This window comes from Spea bombifrons, chromosome 12 (assembly GCF_027358695.1).
Source record: "Spea bombifrons isolate aSpeBom1 chromosome 12, aSpeBom1.2.pri, whole genome shotgun sequence".
NCBI lineage: Eukaryota > Metazoa > Chordata > Amphibia > Anura > Pelobatidae > Spea > Spea bombifrons.
Window position 1 is genome coordinate 2,329,871 of NC_071098.1, and position 20,016 is coordinate 2,349,886.

General features: G+C 44.8%; 1 protein-coding gene across 1 annotated transcript in view; it reads right to left on the reverse strand.

The window, feature by feature from the left end:
• Positions 1-18,305, reverse strand: part of LOC128469790 (opioid-binding protein/cell adhesion molecule homolog) — a 170,015-nt gene extending 151,710 nt beyond the window's left edge. Inside the window, 1 exon segment of the mRNA XM_053451587.1 lies at positions 18,175-18,305. Within this exon segment, the coding sequence (XP_053307562.1) occupies positions 18,175-18,256 (82 nt within the window). The 5' untranslated portion in view covers positions 18,257-18,305.
• Positions 18,306-20,016: the final 1,711 nt, after the last annotated feature.

Genomic DNA, 20,016 nt, shown 5'->3' on the forward strand with positions numbered 1-20,016 from the left:
GCTGCCCGCAGCGAGCATCGGCTCCTGGGCTGCTTTCTCGCTGATGTGAGTTTCGAGTCAGAAGGACACGGAGAAGTCTGTGATTTCGCTTGAAAGGGCGACGCGTTTATAAATGGCAGTGACAGAACCAGACAAAAGATCTTTGTTCTCAACGAAATCCATGTGATGTCAGGAGATCAAGACAGCAAATGCATCTACATGAAGCACTGGCTCCTGCGGCGGAGGTCGGCTCGGAGTATTTATGCAGCAGAGGTGAGGTTGGGAGTTAAGACGACCCGGTAACTGAACATTCCTTCTTCCCAGCTACGCCATGGAATCACGGAAACTGTATCTCACTCACTAGCTGGTTGAAGATCATGAGGACAAGAAGTGGGGAAGACGAAATACGGACCCAACCAGCAAAGTGGAAGAGATATTGAAGCTTTGGCTTGAGTCTCTTCCATTCTAAGAAGCTGGTCTGGGCCAGGAGTCGGGCTTGGACTTATTCTAGTTGGCCAAATAATGGAACAGCTGGTCAATATAGGTGGCACTCAGTTATGGAGAGAAGAGACCCTTATCAAATTGTCATACTGCAATGTGTTTTCATATAAACCAAGAACCGGCCGACAGATCGGCCCCATTCGGCCCCATCTAGTTGCCTGTTTTTCCTGCTGTAACGACTCAAACCTGAATCAGTCGTTGGTCTCGTCTTAGATTCTGGAGCCGTATGCATGTTTAAATTCCCTCACTCAGTTAGCCTCTCATACTTCTGCTGGGAGGCTGTTCCACTTATCTACCACCCTCTCAGTGAAGTAAACACTACTCATTCTACTTCAGCCCACGTGCACATTGACTTCCAGCAAACAAATATCTCCGCCGTCCCATAAACCCCACAGCTGCTAATAACCCACGAGGCCGGCGGAAAGACAATCTCCTTCATCTCCAGCTCCCCGAGGGGGCGAAGGCTGAAACTCAGCGTGGAGAGCCGAGGGTCTGTAGGCTACCGATGCTAATTACCAACCCGCTTTTCTTCCAGCGAAAGAAATTACACCTACATCACACAACGTACAATTTCCATTGGCGTGTCGGAGTAGCCCGGTGACATTGTGCTCGTGCCTTTATGATGCTGTCACCGGCAGACGTGATAAGGAGCGTTATTTGAAAAGCGGCAGCAGAGAGATTTGAAACATTTTGATGAACTGATTGCCGCTAAATGAAAGCAGAGAGTAATTACGTTAATACTTTAGCACTTAGTATTTATTGCCAGTAGTTTTAAATAACCCTGCATGGGGACGTTCAGCGTCGTGTCTGTCATCGCGTGTAATTAAAAGGAATTTAACGTCCTTAAGGGACCCCGACCGGCGAAACAAAGACTGACGAGCTCGTCGGCTCCATCCTCTGTCCTGCAGCTTTGGTGGAACTAACGCTTTGCCCGTCGCATTGGAAGGTAGTGCCGGGTTTCATAAAACAGACTAGACCCATTCGGCCCGTTTAGCCGGCTCAGCGCAGCCTCCATGGACTGCATTAGAAGCTGCGCACCTTTAAGACATGAGGGGGGGAGGATATGACATCATATCCCTGTGTTCTGTGTCTTAAAGACACGACACACCTTTTAATGTAATGAAGTGGAGATGATGACCAACAGCAGGGGCAGCTGGGTAGGTCAACCCTACGACAGGTCAATGTATCTGAACGCAGGATAGATAACTCAACGGGGAGGAATTAGTGCATATATCCCGAAATCAGGAAGTTAAAGGACTGCTCCCATGGTATTTACCATTATGTAGGTTTATTTAGCACAAATAACCATAAAGTCAGGGATCTGCTTTAACCGTAGCCCTTCCCAATGAGGACTCGTTGGTCTTGCCTTTATTCTACCAACTCAAGTGTGGTGCAGATGTTCCTTTGTCACTGGAGGCTGCTCCTCGCCGCTCCATATTAAATCAATTTTAACATCAACACTCGGTTTGCTCTTCATTGAACGAGCAGCAGTACGAACAAAGTGAATTATCTGTTATTCCCCAAATACGCCTTCACTCAAACTCGCCTCTCCCTCCCTCCCGCGGATCAAAAGACGCCACGAGTTGACTCCGAAACCGAAATCCTCAAGAAAACAAACTGTCCTCGTCTCTGCCGTAAAAACTCCGGGCGTATTGGATCGATCAATCAGCGAATCTCTCCCGCGAAAGATAATATTTCCCGATGCCGCCAATAACGAGATTATCCCTGCGAGTGTAAACACGGAACCTTTAAATTACTGCGGCTGATCGAATCGCCACGTGGCATATTAATTTATTTATCATTACCGAGGAAGAAATGTGGCTCGGAAGAGATTAATCTTAACTGTCCAATCATTTCACTTATCTCCTGCGAGTGGCATTTGAAACGCCAAAGAGAATTAGCGTTAAGAATATGAACTTTCGTGCCGCCGATACGCGTTTAAAGATCTGCCTTGGCAGAAGCTCATTTTTTTTTGTTTTTTTTTAGATGCTGCCAGCTTTATATTGAAAGATATTTTTCCGGCTCTCAGTAACGCGAACTCCACGTTTAATCCAGAAAAACCTCCTGTGGTTATAAATATGATATATACAGCGTGACTGCCTTAAAAAAAATATCTTATATAATAATAAAAAAAATGGATTCGTGTGTTTCTGTTGGATTTTTAATCAAGTGTCAAACCTTGCAAGCCGCTCATCTGCCCCATCCGGCCCCCCGTCTAGTCTGCCGTTTCTCCTGCTGTAAAGACTCAAACCTTAATCAGTCGTTGGTCTTGTCTTAGATTCAGGAGCCGTATGCCCCTACCACTTCTGCTGGGAGACTGTCCCACTTATCTACCACTCTCTCAGTAAAGCAAAACTTCCTTGCATTACTTACTCGCAGTAAAGACTTGTATGTTGCGCCCCACAAAAGGGTCACTCTAGAAATGGATCATTAGGAGATACGGCCAAACAATATCCACAGATCCACAAGGCTTTTTCCATACCTCCCAGGTGTCTTGAAATCAGAGGGACTGATCTTACTTGATCTCAGTTGATCTTACTTGGTATCATCCCCTTGTGTTGACATCCACTCTACATTTCTCTGAAGGTCTTCCACAGCAGTGGCCATCCTACTCCTCGAGTCTTCTCCTTGACTCTCCTCCATAACCCCACTTGGACCAAAAGAAGCCCCCAAACTACCTATTGTATTTTCAGAGTTCTTTGCATCTCAATTATGGGCCTGGAGATGTTCTGACGCTACCATGGGAACGCAAAAAGGGGGTCTAAAGGAAATGATTGCAATTGTTTTAACCGAAGATGTTACATTGTATCTACACAACAATCGTCAAAGCCATCCAACAAAACATTCTTCTTAGTGAGTCGATGGAAGAGGGACCTCCACTTTCTGTCTTTCTTCTCTCGTTAAAAGACACGAATGACAGACAAGCGCTCAAATCTCAAACCAAACACTCAATGAACCCAACGAGGTCCCTTTTTAGGGAAGGGTGAGTGTATATGAGATTTTAATTAAGTTGTGTTAATTATAATCTCTGTGATGTGGTTACAATTTATCTTCTAATAATGGGAAAGTCGATTTGGCGGTTGCCTTGTGATTAATTAGGTAGAATTAGTACTGATAATTATAGTTTTAATTATTTGTTGCAGGAACCACATCTGCAGGAGAAAGGGGGTTAATGAAACAAGGGCTTGAGTGAGTGTTTTTGGAAGAAAGTGCCGCTTACTTCTCCGGCGATCGCAAAACTTTCTTTTCTAGTTTTTTTTTCTTTTCACAATTTTGAAAGTCTGATAAAAATAAGAAAATGCGAGTTCTGTTCCCTGCTCCCAAATCATGAGGACTCTTTCTGTCATTAGGACGATATTTTTAACGGCTGGTAAACCTTTAAATTCTTAAAAAACGCAAATAAAATTGCAAAGAAGATGCGTAAGCGGAAGCGGTCATTTGCACGTCTAATAGGCATATGGCTCCGAGACTAGACCTTTTTCTGCCCCAACCATCTGGTCATGTCCTCCATCACCTTCACCAGTCACACTCCACCCCATCATTGCCTCTCTATGGAGGAAGAGAAGGGGTTCTCCAGGTATCTCCCTGGTCGGGCCGTCTCTCCAGAGACTCATCAGAATATATTGGCTGCATTGGCTCCATTAAACTGGGAATCCTCCATTGGCTCCGTTAAACTGGGAATCCTCCGCAGGTTACTGGTCCTTCTTGTACCTCCTGCCAGCTCGTAAAGTTCATTGTATTTCAGTTACAGGATTTTAACAAACTACTGAAAAAGAAATTAATCTTCAGGTTTGTGAAATGTCGGATCTGTTTTTGTTTCTATTTTGATCACTTAGCGTGCGCCGGGCCCCTGTGAAGCCGCGTTAAAATATTAGACAGTTTGTTACATAACAGACAGACTTCAATGTCACAAGAAAATAAAAAAAACTTTTGGAATCCCGTAATTTGGAGAGAGAGAGTGCAAGAGAGAGAGTGAGAGAGAGAGGATCATAAACTGAGATTCAAAAGTCCCATTTGCCCCGAGGCTCGGGGGTCTCCCATGCGCATGCACAGAAAGCACTCCCATTGATTTCAATGGAAGCACTATCCTGCCACTGACTGGCTGCTTCAAGCATCCAATCAGCAGCAAGAGCAATCGCTCAACAACTGAGGCGGAGGGCAGCTGTTATATTAAAGCACTCTCAGAGCGTTAGGGGTACTTTGATACACATTCTCCTGTAGTGGGGTGGTCTCGGACAGTAAGCGGGGTATTAACCTTGTCTTAGCCCCCTTTCGACATTCAAGAACGAGGGAGGTTTGATGTTTTAAAGTCAGCGGGAAATGGGCTAAAATGCTGATTTTTTACATGTAAATCTCTACGTGGAACACACTGCAGACTCCACTTTCACCCAAGCGGAATTAGCGATTATTGTGACCAGCAGTTACTTCCGTTAATTATTCTGTTATTTCTGACTCCAAAGTTAAAACCCCAAACTCTTGCTACATATTTCCATCACCATAGAAACTACCGGTTTTGATCCTGATGGCTGGGGTCGTCAATCACTTAGATTTTAGACGTTTGCTTTGTCAGAAGTATAAAGAAAAATGCCAAGAAAAACCAGAGGAGGGAATGAAATGAATGGATAGAAAAAGCTGGCGTTTCGACGACGATGAAATCACACTTGGAATAAATATACATTTAAATGTATAGAAATACATACTTTTTAGATGATTCACTCCTCTCGGACCCTTTAACCATTTCATCCGTACAGCAAATAGTTTTTTAACATTTGGCAACGCGTTTCACAATCTCAATAATGTTAGTTGGAAAATTACATTTTAGGAAGTGAGTCTTCTTATAATATCAGCCCCATTCGACCCCATCTAGTTTTTCCTGCTGTAAGAACTCAACTTAATCAGTCCTTGGTCTTGTCTTATATAATGGAGTAGATAAGTGGAACAGCCTCCCAGCAGAAGTGGTAGAGGCTAATACAATGATGGGAATTTGAACAGGCAGCTCCCTGGCGTTTGTACTTTCTGATGTATTTACAGTTATTCATGTTAATTTTTCACGTGTCCCACTAGGTGGCCGGCAATCACGCCTGTCACGGCGCTCACTATGGTTCGTACATAAGCATTGCATTTTACTTGACAAGGACTTTTATCGTGAGAGAGAGAGGGAGAGAGAGAGAGAGAGAGGGGGGAGAGAGAGAGAGAGAGGGAGAGAGAGAGAGAGAGGGAAAAACTAAAAGACGGAGATAGAGAGAGAGGGAGAGAGGGAGAGAGGGAGAGAGGGAGAGAGAGAAAGAGAGGGGGGGAGAAAAAGAGAGTGAGGGAAAAACTGAAAGACGGAGATAGAGAGAGAATGATTGTTTTGTTAAAAAAAAAAAAAAACACATTTCCTTTTTTCACAGCCTCTATTCATACCAGCTATACCATGATATATATATATATAAAACACACTGAAACTCATCGCGTTTCCCAAATCGTCTCCCTTCAGCCTAAACAGGAAGTTGGAAGCCGCTTCCTGTTCTCTCCCCGTGTCCTTTTAATGGACGGCGCATGAGCCTCTAGCGCTAGAGATTGTTTCCAGCCGCGCAGGCCCCTCCGTAACACTATTATCACAGATATCTCAGGGCAAGGGGGGGGTTAACCATGTGACTGGGCAGCAAAATGGCAGCTCTTGCATAATAACTTATGTATTTATTGTTGTCGCTTAAGTGAAAAGTAAAAAAAGAATAAGAATCAGGGATAGTTCTCCTTCATGTTTATGGCCAGTAGAGCACCAGCTGGTCAGTCCAGATTAGATTGTTAGCTCTTCAGGTTAGACGTGCCATTCTCCAAGGCTGCAATAGCCAAGGATAAAAGCTCCCCATATATCTTCCTAATACTTGCACATTACGGCTTTCACGGGACGTCGTATCCCCCACGCGGTCGCACACTCAGACACGCTCGTACACAACGCCACATACAATCTTGCGAAGTGCCTTTCAGATTTGTAATTCCATCAGGAATTTCCAGAGGGAAAATTGCTTTTTTCCCATTCTGGCATCCACCCTGCAGCCAATTTCCCGTCCCTTTAATTCAATGTGACCTGCGCCTACTGCACACAGACTTTCTATTCTGCCTCGCAGAACCAATTGTGGAGGTGTGAATGTACGGTGCCATCACCGACGCAGCCACGTTAACCCCTTCCCTGATGCTTTAGTCTGCAGAATCATACACTCATGGAAGAAATCATAATCCGTATTATAAGAATCTCCCTTTCCTTAATGTATAAACCCAGAACCTGCCCACAGATCGGTCCCATCCGGCCCCATTTGGTCTGACTTAAACCTTAATCAGTTGTTGGTCTCGTCTTAGATTCAGGAGCCGTATGCCTATCCCATGTACCTTTAAATTTCCTTTGCTAAAACCACTTCTGCTGGGAGGCTTATCTATCCTTGTATCCAAATATAAGGCATGTGTCTCAAGGACAGCCTTTCCAAAGAATAATATTTCTCAATCCAATAGAATGTAAACAAACACAAAAGAAACAATGTAACTGTTTCCAGTATTGCTGGTCTCTTTACAACATAGCAGGTTTTTTGTTTTATTTTGTGGTTTATTTTGGTGCTTCTACTGGATTTCTACGACGTAACTGGCTAGACTGGGAAGTCTTGGTCATCACTCTGGTCAGGATTCCCCTAGGCTGAAAATTCCCACTTCTTACAGATACTTCCGATTCCCTCATCTGAGGAGCGCCCTAGGGGTCCATGAGGACATCCTTGACATCTGGCCTGATGGTTACCTTTGTTGATTGGAATTTCAAACGTAATCTTTTATTTACAAATTATTCTTACATTTATTGCATAAATTTCCAACCATTTCCCCAAGGAACCCCTGGAGACTAAAGGTTTTTAGGGTATTCACACAAGATCTTTCTGGCGGAAATTAAAACAGCAGATCCACTGGAGGTCACAACAGTGAATCTGGAAAGCCTACACCGATGGTGGGTCCTGATGTCTGACCTTGGTTTATTGGCTTATAATCATGGTGGCTGCTTTCTCATTGGAAATATTGACTCCCTTGAGATAGGCTAGTGGACGTCCAACCTCAATTATCTTGTTGGCTCGTAAATATAGATCCCCATTAGAAAACAGGGCACATTGTCCAGAAGGTCATTGGACCTAATATAGCAACGCACATCTGGCGCGTTTCACCCTGAAATTCTCGTGGCTGCCAATAAAAAATTCCGATACATGCCACCTCTACAAATACAGAAATGAATGTCATTGGTTGGATGCCTTGGGCTTGAGTCAAACCAACAGATCCAATGACATGAACTGAAAGTAACTAAAAACAGGAAAATCTCACTTTAAAATATCTGTTATTTATTTATTTTTTACCCAAAATCTGATGATTGTTGTGTTCCAAAACCTGGTTTTATCTTATTTTGTTCCAATAAACCCCCTTTATCTGCAGACCAGGAGGCCGCCGTTGCTGTCAGTCATGTGATTATTTTGGGTGACTTTCTCAGCTCAAACACCGCACTGAGCTGATGCTTTATGGCAATGCTAATGAAGTCTGTTCCTCCATAGACTTCCATTAGTCAGAGTGTCTGACTAGGTGATTAAGACCGAGTCATTCTGTTGTTCTCCACAGGCAGTATGATAAGGAGCCGGGGTGTTTAGCAGATCGGGGCTCAGATAACAGAGCGAGAATCATACAAATGGCTGATATGTAATCTCAACTGTATGTACATAAAACCAATAAAATTACCGAGCTTAAAAATCAAATGAAAGAATTATTTTAATTATTATTTTTGGGAAAGAAAGTAATATTTTTATATAATAACACAAAAGAGGAGGGAGATAATACATCCATAAATTATGACCGTGTAGTTTTATTCTTATTTTTTATTAGGCCTTTTATTTATTTTGTTATTTTCTTAATTGCCCTATAATAAACTCACTGTTTTATTGCGCTTCTGTAAAACATTCTCTCATGCGCAGTTCTATGTGTGTGTTTTTCTAGCTCTGTATTTGTATTAATCAGCTCACCCCAAATATTTACAGGATAACATACTCTTCCTCAACGCTGGACATAACGGGTTAACCCATCACGTCCAATGTATGCGTTGAGTAGAAGGTGGATAATTTCCTTTCTTAGATCAAATTTGTGGCTTGGGATGCCAAATTACAAGCGTCTCTGACATTTCAACAGGCAAATTAAAACGCGCCGTCCACGGATAGCAAATGTCAGAGGCCTCGTTAGTGCGGATCATCCAGAAACAAACACAGAGAGGACCGGGGTGAAGGGGAACAGCTGGGCTGTAAGACCAAAGTGGGCAAGTCAACAGCTGCCAATGGAAAGAACCCCAGAGCCCCGGGACTGGGATGGAACACAAAGGGGTTTTAATATGCATTTGGTCGGCTGAGAGTAATGGAATTTATAATGTAGGTCATGGGATGCTGACTGTTACCTTCCCTTATTCCCTAATATCCAGACCCCAAGAATGTAAAACCCTCAAACAAATTCAAAGCTACACACAGTCATACACATTGTCACATAAGCGTCCGCGCACACATGCTTCTCATACACATCTGAGCACAGAGTATCTCTGCTCCTGTGACTGCATGCTGCTGGCTGTGGAATTCTACAAAAGCCTACAAAAGGAGCTTCTGATTGGCTTATCCTGTCACATGACAGGAAGTAGGAAGCCCACTCCTACACCAGTAATAGAGTCTGTCTCTGAGACCACCCAGCTGCAAGAGGAGGGCTCTAGGAACCAACTGGACCCCCATCTGAGCCTCCAAATCACCAAACCCATGGTTAATCCACCCCTGACCAGTGACCCCCGTGTCACATAGCGGAGGGGTTCTAGAGTGATATAAAGTGATAGAAGCAAATCAATGGCATTGGATGAGTCTTTTATATTAGTTCATATAATCATTTCCTTTTCTCCTGCAGAATATCAGACATGCCGGGAAAGGGATGGCATTTACCAGCCCAACGGCCCAGTAATCCACTGGTCAAAAACATATTAGGGAGATACACCGAGTGCCGCGCAATCACCGGAAGAGGCTGCATCAAAAGCTCATGTAGGGACTGCAGAAAAGAATCAGTGGTGCAGACTGCTGCACAAAGAATCTGTTGCTCCCCTAGTGGCTGTGTGTGAAATTGCAAGACACGATATTGCTAGTAGCCCATTATCTTCAGTCAATGGCCCACCTGACTCCTAGCAAAAAAAAAGAGGGGGGGGACCAAAATTCTCAGTCTTTTTGGAGTATTTAGAAAAGATCCATATTTCCTTATTATATCTAAATCTCATTTAGCACAAGGTTCATGTATCCCGCTGGCCCCTGCGCCATTCAAAGGGTTAGAGAATCAGCGGCCCAATCACTATAGGGGCGACAGTGACTGCAAAACGAAGCTCTCTCTTTTTTTGTTTCAAGTCAACGGAAATATAACCGCCGAGCGTCGATCTCTAAATGACCGCCTCGGAGCGGATTCCGCACAGATAAAATCTCAGCTTAAACGGCTTTTGTCTTTCCGCTCCGTTCCCCGAGGGGACGTCCCTCTGACCTTTTCGTCGTTATGACGGGTCGCGCAAATTTATTTTCTGGCATTTCCAGAAAAATTCTCTCCTGCAGATCTTCCCAATGAAGACCAGGCGGCTTTGGTGCAACACTCTGGGTATGCAGCATGTCTCATTCCTTAGCGGACGTCTCCCATCCTAAGCCCCTCTGTCTCTTTTCAACGGACCCCAGCACTCTCAAATATTAACCCTTTAATAGCCCATCACAAAGACTTTATCATATTGACTCCCTAATGGCAACAACCGAACGGCTCTAATAATGGTCACTATGGAAACCGCGACTTGTCAGTAGTTACAGATATTTTCCGAATGAAGTCACCTGTATTCAAGCAGGGATTTCAGCCGTGATATAGCAGGCAGAAAAAAACCCAAATGAATACATGGCAAACGTATAAACGGTTAACGGTAAAGTTGGGTCTCCTTTGAAGACTCGGGGGCTCCGTGCAGCCATTGATGTGGAGGCTGCTTAACTTGACAATACCCCGGATTGCAGCAAGACAAACAAAATGATTTTGTGTAGGTGAAAGCAGGAGATGATTCAAATGTTTGTATCCCGAGTACGTTAAGCAATTCACGGCAATTTTCCCGATCACAGAAGGAGGTAATCAGTGCGTGGATGCGGCTGTCTGGCAGGGCTCTACAGGAACCGGGTTCTACAACAATCGCCGAGCTCTTCACTAAACAACGAGAAAACACAAACTGCGCGGGAGGGCTCTCCAATTCACAGCTCGAGGCCGGCCAACCACGCACCTCTTAACACCTTGTATGCCAGCATACCTCACACTGGTTTCAATGGCGCAAGGGACACCTGAGTGGGTGTGGTTAGTGGAGTGGGCGGGGCTATTTGTGTATCCGTTTCCTGCTGTTTCTATAAACATTATCGGGGCTTTTAGGGCTGTAGAACCCTGCGATCCCCTCATACCCAGCAAACATCAGGGGACGAGAGAGGGGCATCGGGGGAGGAATGGGGGCATCAGGGGTTGGGAGAGGGACAGTCTAAACTAAAGAGAATGTGCCTGAGTTAAGGCAGTCTGTCTGTTTGGAAGGCCAGATTGGTCCTTTTAGTGAGAATGCCCATACTATAAATTGTATCCCGCAGCAATGATCTACATGTTCCATAAATGTTCAGTTCGGTTAAAGGAGAATTCCAAAGTAGAATTCTGGTAGATAGGTGGAACAGCCTCCCAGCAGAGGGGGTAGAGGGTAATACAGTGAGGGTATTAAACATGCATGGGATAGACATACGGCTCCTGAATCTAAGACGAGACCAACGACTGATTAAGGTTTGAGTCTATACAGCAGGATAAATGGAGAGACTAGACAGGGGCCGAATGGGGCCGATCCGCCATCAAACAGTCTGTGATGTTGTTCTAAAGTCTTTCACAGAGAAACCATCTCTCCCCTCTGTTTGTGGGATGCCAGAGAAAGTGGAGTAGACAAAAGGGGCTTTAAATTATACACCGTATGCAAAGAACGGCTACAATCACGACTCTGCAGATGTACATTGAGATGAAACAACGGCCGCTGGTAACAGATACAAAGGGCTGAGATACAGTATCCCTGCCTAGTCACAGGTGCGTCACACAACAAGTGCATGGGATGCAGCTACTTATAAGCTCTTCCCTGCCAAGACCCCCCTTTAAACTATTTAAACCCTTAAGGACAATAGGTTGTCCTTAAACCCATTAAAAACAAAGTATTGTCATGAAGGGGTTAAAAGCGTTAACCTGCACGGCGATCAGGTCACATGATACGTTAGCGGTGGTTCTGTGATTCCAGTGGTCACAGCGGTGATAATCCGGGACACTTAGCAGTGTTCCAGAATGCGCAGCGGAGTCTTTGTAAGATGCTCTGCGGGTTTAGTAATTGCGCTAAGCGTCGCTTTGCAGGCTGGAAGCTGGGAAGGGGTTAATCGGATAATGTGCTGGCAGAGACACAGACTCTCTATTCTCATAGCTTAATAAATGTGCATCTGGCAGCGAGAGCCGTGGATGTGAGCAGAGCTGGCAAAGTGTGGGTTTAATGGATAATTAATACTACATATTCATAGAGCGCTGGCAGTGTACACAGCCCTGTACGAGAAGCAGGTATCCCTGAACACATTGTGTAAATGATTAAAAGCTGTGAACATTAATAGATGACCCGGAACTTATGCGTTATTATGTTTTAATTTCTGCGACTCCAAAAAGTACCCTTTTTACCCCATGGGAGAAAGTAGAAGATGCCTAAAACTCAATGTTTTCAAAAGATCAGCTTTGTGTATTGATCGCCAATAATCGATTATCGATGGGCAGTTGGAGTAGTTTAGTTAAAAGGCTCTAAAGAACAGGAGAATACCCCATCCAAAAATATGTCCAGGTTTGGCCTTTCAGCACTTCTAAGGTGGCAACTCCTATTGGATGGTGGTAGATAAATGGAACAGGCTTCCAGAAGAAGTGGTAGAAGATAATACAACAAGGGAATTTAACCATTCATAAGGTGGGATCGTTGTATTAACCTCTACCACCTCTGCTAGGAGGCTGCTCCGCTAATCTACCACCTTCCCAGTAAAGTAATGCATCCTCAAATTCCATCCAAGCCTCTGACTCCTTTAGCTTTAGCAATCATCGAATATTGATATAAATATCCGCATTGTTACAATGTTTGTATATTTGTTTTAGAAAAATATTGTTGTTTTATGATAACATAAATACCAAGGTAATGACATCATAGAAAGTAACGACCAGAAGGCATGGCTGAAATCTGCCGGACTGTCTGGGCTGAGCCCAAATTTATGTTCAGGCTCTCAATTGTATTTTAATGGCATCAAAGACCAAATAAATGGCTTGCAATATATTCTTTGCTGTGTATAAAATAGATTGTGAGTAAAACAATGGAACGCGCTGTACTGCAGAACTCTACGCAGGCGCCAGTGCGAGGCACAGCTGGAAACAGGACTCATCCATCGTTGCCAGAAATAAATATTTGCTGTACGGGGCTATAAAGCCTTTACTCGCATACACGCCGGACGCATGTTCATCTCCAATCTTATACTGACATTCTTTCCATCCACACCAGATGGTGCCTCTTGAAATAACTATGCCCTCTCGGACGGGATGTGACCGGAAAAAAAAACCATGGAAGATTTACATACAGGGCAACATAGGGGGGCAAAGGCTTGGTTATGATATAAGGAAGTTTTACTTTACTGAGAGGGTGGTAGATAAATGGAACAGCCTCCCAGCAGAAGTGGTAGAGGGTAATACAGTGAGGGAATTTAAACACGCATGGGATAGATATAATGGCTCCTGAATCTAAGACGAGACCAACGACTGATTAAGGTTTGAGTCTTTACAGCAGGAGAAACGGGCGACTAGAAGGGGGCCAAACTGCCGGCAGGTTCTATGTTTCTGTAGAACATACTACAGGCATTCACATGGGATAGTAACAAAAAAGATGTAAAAAGTATCAAAGTCGGTGAAAGAGCATGTAGTGAGGGGCATTAATAGAGGAAAGGCGGAGGGGGTTCCGCCAGACTGAGGTATCTGATCAAACTTCACCTAGAGTGTTGGGGACAGTTCCGGAGTCACCATAAAGAATTGGGCAGTTAATGGGTTAATGGTACAGTATTTCATGCTAGCACCATACATTAACATATAAGTAATACTCACGGAGGGTTAGGGTCAATTTTTGTATATTGACAATATTAACACAGTTGTTCATTTTTATCGTCCCCTATGGTAATAGCGCTACGGAATCTGCCGCTGCGCTATGAATATAATGCAATGTAAAATAGCACCTCATTTATTTTAGCGAGTATAACTTTTACTTTCAGCCCAGCGAGCTGCAGATCTTCCTTGATTTTTCTTTCTTTCTTTTTTTTTTAATTCTTTGAATCACAGCACAGAAGTCACATAATTTATTCCGACGCCCCCTCTTTAACATATCATATGGTGCTGGAAAAATCAGAAGGAAGTGGGTGACTTTAAATTGCAGTAAAGCAGATGTCTGGTAATTACATTAAATCTGCTATTATTAAAAAAAAATATAGAAAAAGCATATGATCCGGCTGGGATTTTCACACTTAAAATCTGTTTTCCAGAGCATTAAAAATCTAGGTATCAAAGATTCCCGTCTGCGGAGCTGCATATAATAACACCCCATTTATTGCTGAATGTATTTCAGAGCAAATTTATATATTTATCCCCATATTTTAGATCCATTAAGAATTCTCCTCATTGTAGTTTCCTTGAGGGCCTTTGGTTGGATTTATCCAGGGTTTTACTGATGCTAAATAGCTAGAAGTAAATATATTCATTGAAATATATTAATAAATGAAAATCATGGGATTTCTGAGATGGGATTTTAATAAAAATGGCATTTTTTGGTCTGAGTAGCTTGGATACCGTTATAGATGCTAGAACCCAGGGAGCGGAAATGTCTGCAAAAATATATTATCAGATAAAGCAGTCTGGGGTATTCAGCCACAAAGGGTGACTTTTTTAGGTAGATGGACCCTAATTTTTCGTTCATTGGGTTGAGTTATGATGGAAGCTGAGGCTAACTCAACCCAGTGGCTCCAATGGTGCTGTATTCACTAAAGTCAATTTTCAAGACTCAAATTCTTACACTTGACTCAGCTTGACATTTAGTGAATAGACTGCTAACTGCTGCCCTAAGCCGACCGTCTATGGCCCCCGAGCTGGCGGGAGCTACTGCCACTCAGAAATTAGCCCATGCCTGCTGGAGATGAGTGCCATCATGTTCTAAGTTGAATGAGAAACCAGACTTTATCACTGTCACATTGTAGCAAGTTCAACAACAAATGTAAAAATATGCTTTGTATCACATCATGTGACCTACGCTAAGTCCTTGCAAGAACTTATATGTATATATATATATATATACAAATACATCCAATGTCATAGACAAACACTTCTCTCGGGACTAGTGCTGTATTTGACATAGCCTCTCTTTTCCTATTCATATATAGTGATCATTTCTGATCCACTAAATTTGGAATTTTCTCTTTGGAAACACTTTTTAAATTATATATTTGGCAGATAAATTATTCTCAGATAAATTAGAAAGGATTGAGTAACTTTTTAAAGATGTTTTATTACAAACGCATAAGAGATTGCCTGGAAAGGATCAAAGGTTCATGCATGCAGGGATCTAAAATAAATGCCACCAAATTTTGGGCATCACTAAGGGTTGCCCAAGCTCAGGTTCCCCGCTGGTTGGGTTACAGGGAAGGACACAGGTATCCTTTAACTGGGCTGTAACTTTTAATGGGGCAAGTGGTGCATGCTTGATCCCCCTCCCCCGAAGCGTAAGTGATGCCAGCGCAGGACATCACCTATGACCCTGTCCCATATGCCAAGAACCTTCTGTGCAGCTCTGTCCTTCAACTGCAACCCTTGACAGGCTGCCCCTAGAAGGAACTAAGATGTCAGCCTGAAGAGACCTAAAAATGACTACCAGATATATAGATAGATATCTATCACGCGGTCCACGTCCCAGTCCTCGGTTACAGCGTGGTCTTCATTAACACCGTATGATTCATTAAACACGCAGAGCTTACACTGCAGCACGAGCCCAATAACGCCAAGTAAACAGCACCTTATATCTGCATAATGGCCAACATATTAAACCGGTTACCAATGAAGCAACAGGTTTCATACTATGGGAGCAAACGGAATGCATGCGCGTCTCTCCATTAAACGTTGACTAATCTGATAAGGGTCAAGACCCTTTAAAGAGACATTTTCATGGAAATAACATGTAGTCGAGATCTTACACGGGAGGACATTCCTTGAATACAAAACCTCCCTCCAGCCTCACCTGCCAAGCGAAAACCTGGAGACTGACAACTTGGGTGAAAATACCAATATAATAAATATATAGCTCTGCAGAAGACTATATATTTATATGATCAGTAAGGAATTTTAACCCTATGAGTGCTCCACATTTTTTTTTTTTTTAATGAAACACACAAGTGTTTGTCCTGGAGAGAAATCACTCCAAATCCCCACCTCTTATTACATCTCATCTTTTATATCCCGTACAAAGCCGACCGTGACCATAGGTTACATTGTAACCAAAAACAATATGTCTATATCATAATATTTTCATATACTGCACCAAAATTCTGTAAATATTCCCCAGAGGTCATAGAACGCTATTTAGATTTTGTAAATATTTTCTGGTTCCCAGGTGCTTTTTATTGCACATGTCCCAAAGTCCAAGACAGTGTAGATCCTCTGTCACGCATGTAGAATAACACATGTATGTAACACGTTTGTGGATATGTAAGAATATGAGTAGTTTTGTTAGACGTCATTCGGTCTGTGACATGCTTCTTTACATCATCAAGGAATTATACATTAACCTGTCCCCCGTTCCAAATGTTCCAGATCTTAATCTGGTTTATATTCCCAGTTTTACCCCCCCCCCGAACATGCACAACCTTCACCTTTGGAATCCAGAGTTTATCCCAATGACCAGTTCATGTTTTCTTTTTTTTTCTACAGGTGAGTAACGGGACTGGGAAATATATATATATGAAATATGACCCTCGGACCCTCCCCAGAAGCCAGAAGGGGGGGGGGTGCAGTCTATAGGGGAGATACAATGGGTTTAGGTGAAATCAAACCTTCCCCTGCTCTGTAATGCAAAAGCTTGTCTACCAAGCAAGGGTTAACCACATGCAAAGAAAAGGATAAAGTGACAGAGGGGTATATTGGAGGGGGTATATTGGAGTGGTATATTGGAGGGGGTATATTGGAGGGGGTATATTGGAGGGTGTATATTGGAGTGGTATATTGGAGTGGTATATTGGAGGGGGTATATTGGAGGGGGTATATTGGAGGGAGTATATTGGAGGGGGTATATTGGAGGGGGTATATTGGAGTGAGTATATTGGAGGGGGTATATTGGAGGGGGTATATTGGAGGGGGTATATTGGAGGGGGTATATTGGAGTGGTATATTGGAGGGGGTATATTGGAGGGGGTATATTGGAGGGGGTATATTGGAGGGGGTATATTGGAGGGGGTATATTGGATGCGTGCAGGTACAGGCTGGGGTAATTGCATTTATATTGCAATAAACTGCAATGTGTCAGAGCAGAGCAAGTGAGGAGGACAGGAGGATTGCAGGGGTACAACAAGGGGAGGGAAGGTGATAATTGCAGGGGGGAGATGGAGAGCAGGGAGAGGAAGGGAGGGTGACAGAGGGACTGCAAAGAGAGATGGTAGGGGGGGTTAGAAGGGGAAGTGAAAATAAGAGGGGCTGGTTGATGGGCAGGAAGATGGGGGTGGCAGGTTAGAGGGTGCCATGAACACCACAGAGATATATAATGAATGGAAGGAATTGGGAGCAAAGAGAGGCAGGAGGGTGGAAGGGGTGTTAAGGAAAATACATGTGGGTGCAGCAGACAGGTAGATGTGCAGAGAGACAGAGATAGATGCAGAGTGAGAGGGAGTGAGGTGCAGGGTGAGAAGAGTGAGGTGCAGAGTGAGGGACAGTGAGGTGCAGGGTGAGAGGGAGTGAGGTGCAGGGTGAGGGGCAGTGAAGTGCAGGGTGAGGGGCAGTGAGGTGCAGGGTGAGAGGGAATGAGGTGCAGGGTGAGGGGCAGTGAGGTGCAGGGTGAGGGGCAGTGAGGTGCATTGTGAGGGGGAGTGAGGTGCAGGGTGAGAGGGAGTGGGGTGCAGGGTGAGAGGGAGTGAGGTGCATGGTGAGGGGGAGTGAGGTGCAGGGTGAGGGGCAGTGAGGTGCAGGGTGAGGGGGAGTGAGGTGCAGGGTGAGAGGCAGTGAGGTGCATGGAGAGGGGGAGTGAGGTGCAGGGTGTGAGGGAGTGAGGTGCAGGGTGAGTGAGGTGCAGAGACATGAGTAAAGTCCTAAGGAGGGGGGCAGGAGTTACTGTGTACTGGTCCCGGGGGAGAAGTGATTCCCGGGGTAGTATGTGTTTCTGGAGGGTAAATGCTGGGGTGCAGTAGGGTCCCCGGGCGGGCGGTGGTTGGCGCGGGGTTATCTATGTGAGGTGAAGCTGTGGGAGTGCAGTTTCCCGGGTGCGGTGTATCGGGGCGCAGTCTCCCCGGTAGGGTTGTGTCTCCCCCCCTCCCCTCCGGTGCGGTCTCCCCGGTTCCCCGTTACCTGTGATGCAGAGCAGAAGGCTGAGCGCCGGGCCGAGCAGGCAACAGAGTCCGGGGCAGAGAGGAGCCCGAGCCCCCCGCATGGTGTGTCCGCTGTGGGCTGGAGGCTGCGCAGGCTGCGGGGTCTCACTCACCGAGTACCGAACACCGAGCACGGAGCACAGAGCCCGCCCCCCGCCTACCATTGGCTGAGCTCTGCCGGGGGCACCTGCCACGGGGGCAACTGTCACTGCTCTGCAGCCTGTTATAGGGGCATCTGTGACAATCCTGCCGCTCTGCAGCCTGGGTATGAGGCACGGACTCCGGCATTATGTGCCTCTACTACACGTGGCCCCTCACAGTGATCAGCAGAGCCCCTGCCACCCCTGCACTTGCGACCCCCTTCCATCCCTTGCCCCTTCTGCCACCCCCTGCCATCCTCTGCACCCCCTGTAACTGCCACCCTCTGCGCCCCCTGCCAACTCCTGCACTCCCTGGCACCCCTCCCACCCTCTGCCACCATATGCACTCCCTGCACATTCTGCCCCCCGAACCCCCTGCACCTGCCACTCTCTGCCACCCTATGCACCCCTTCTCACCACAGAAGATTTAAATCTAAGAAGAAGAAACCTGACACAGCGTTTATCTAATACCCCAGTAACTGCCCGCACTGCATGTATCACCCATCCCAGGGGCACAATACGGAGCATTTTAATTTATAGAAAATGATGTAATCGGGAGAACACGGGTGCGGGGGGTCTGCGAGGCTCAGGTCTGGGCTTGTTCCTCTCTTCCCTTGATTTGCCCACCTGTGGGGAGGGAAGTTTTAGCGAGTGGGGCAGTCATTCCACCCCAGACTCTATTTTTTGCACTGGTTTTTGCTAGCAGGTCAATAGAGAAAAAACCTTTTTGGTTCCAGCCTTCGGGTGACATCATCACTCATGATCTCATAATTTTACAGCATTTACATGCATGGGAATTATGTCATGTCATAATATATTCAGGGAGCATAATATATTAGGGTTACTAAATTTAGAAACTCTCAGAGATATTTTAGGGGATTCTACTGAATACTAATCAGATCACAAAGTGAAATATTCAAAGTTCTCAGACTTCTGAGACAAAAGGAATTCCATAAAATATGGTTTTTTGGGGGGGGCGAAATTGCTTTTACCCCCTAAAAAAGCCACAGTGGGGTTTCCGGCCCAGGAGTGACCCTAGCGCCCTTGGGCCGCGTAACCCATGATACGACATCTTCCACCCCTGCCTATCCCAGGGGTGTCCAACCTGCGGCCCTCCAGCTTCTGCAGGACTACATCTCCCATCCTCCTCAGCCAGCCCCTTAGCTGAAAGAGCAGTATGGGAGATGTAGTCCTGCAGCAGCTGGAGGGCCGCAGGTTGGACGCACCTGGCCTATACCATGCATGTTTAATACCCTGTATTAGCCTCTACCACTTCTGCTGGGAGGCTGATTATAAAGCAACCGAATGAATTGTCTGATGAGCAGTACCTCCTCGTTGTGTTACCTCATCACAACCATTATACATTAATATCCCCCAAATCATACGAGAACCCTTTTAACACTCTCTATAAAGCATTTGTTTAAAAAATAATGATACATAATAACACAGAATTTAAAAAAATGCCACAAGGAGCAATTTACGTCAAAAAAGTTTGACGGGCTCAATACAACAGTCTGGGTTCTATTTCCCGTGGTTAATTTGTTCATGTTTTTTTTATCTAAAATTTTGGTTCATTTATTGGACTATTTGTCAGATAATCCATAACGTTATTCATTGAATATTCACAGAATTCCGCTGCCTTTCGGGTTTCACGGATGGAATGGAGAGCAATTTGAAACAAT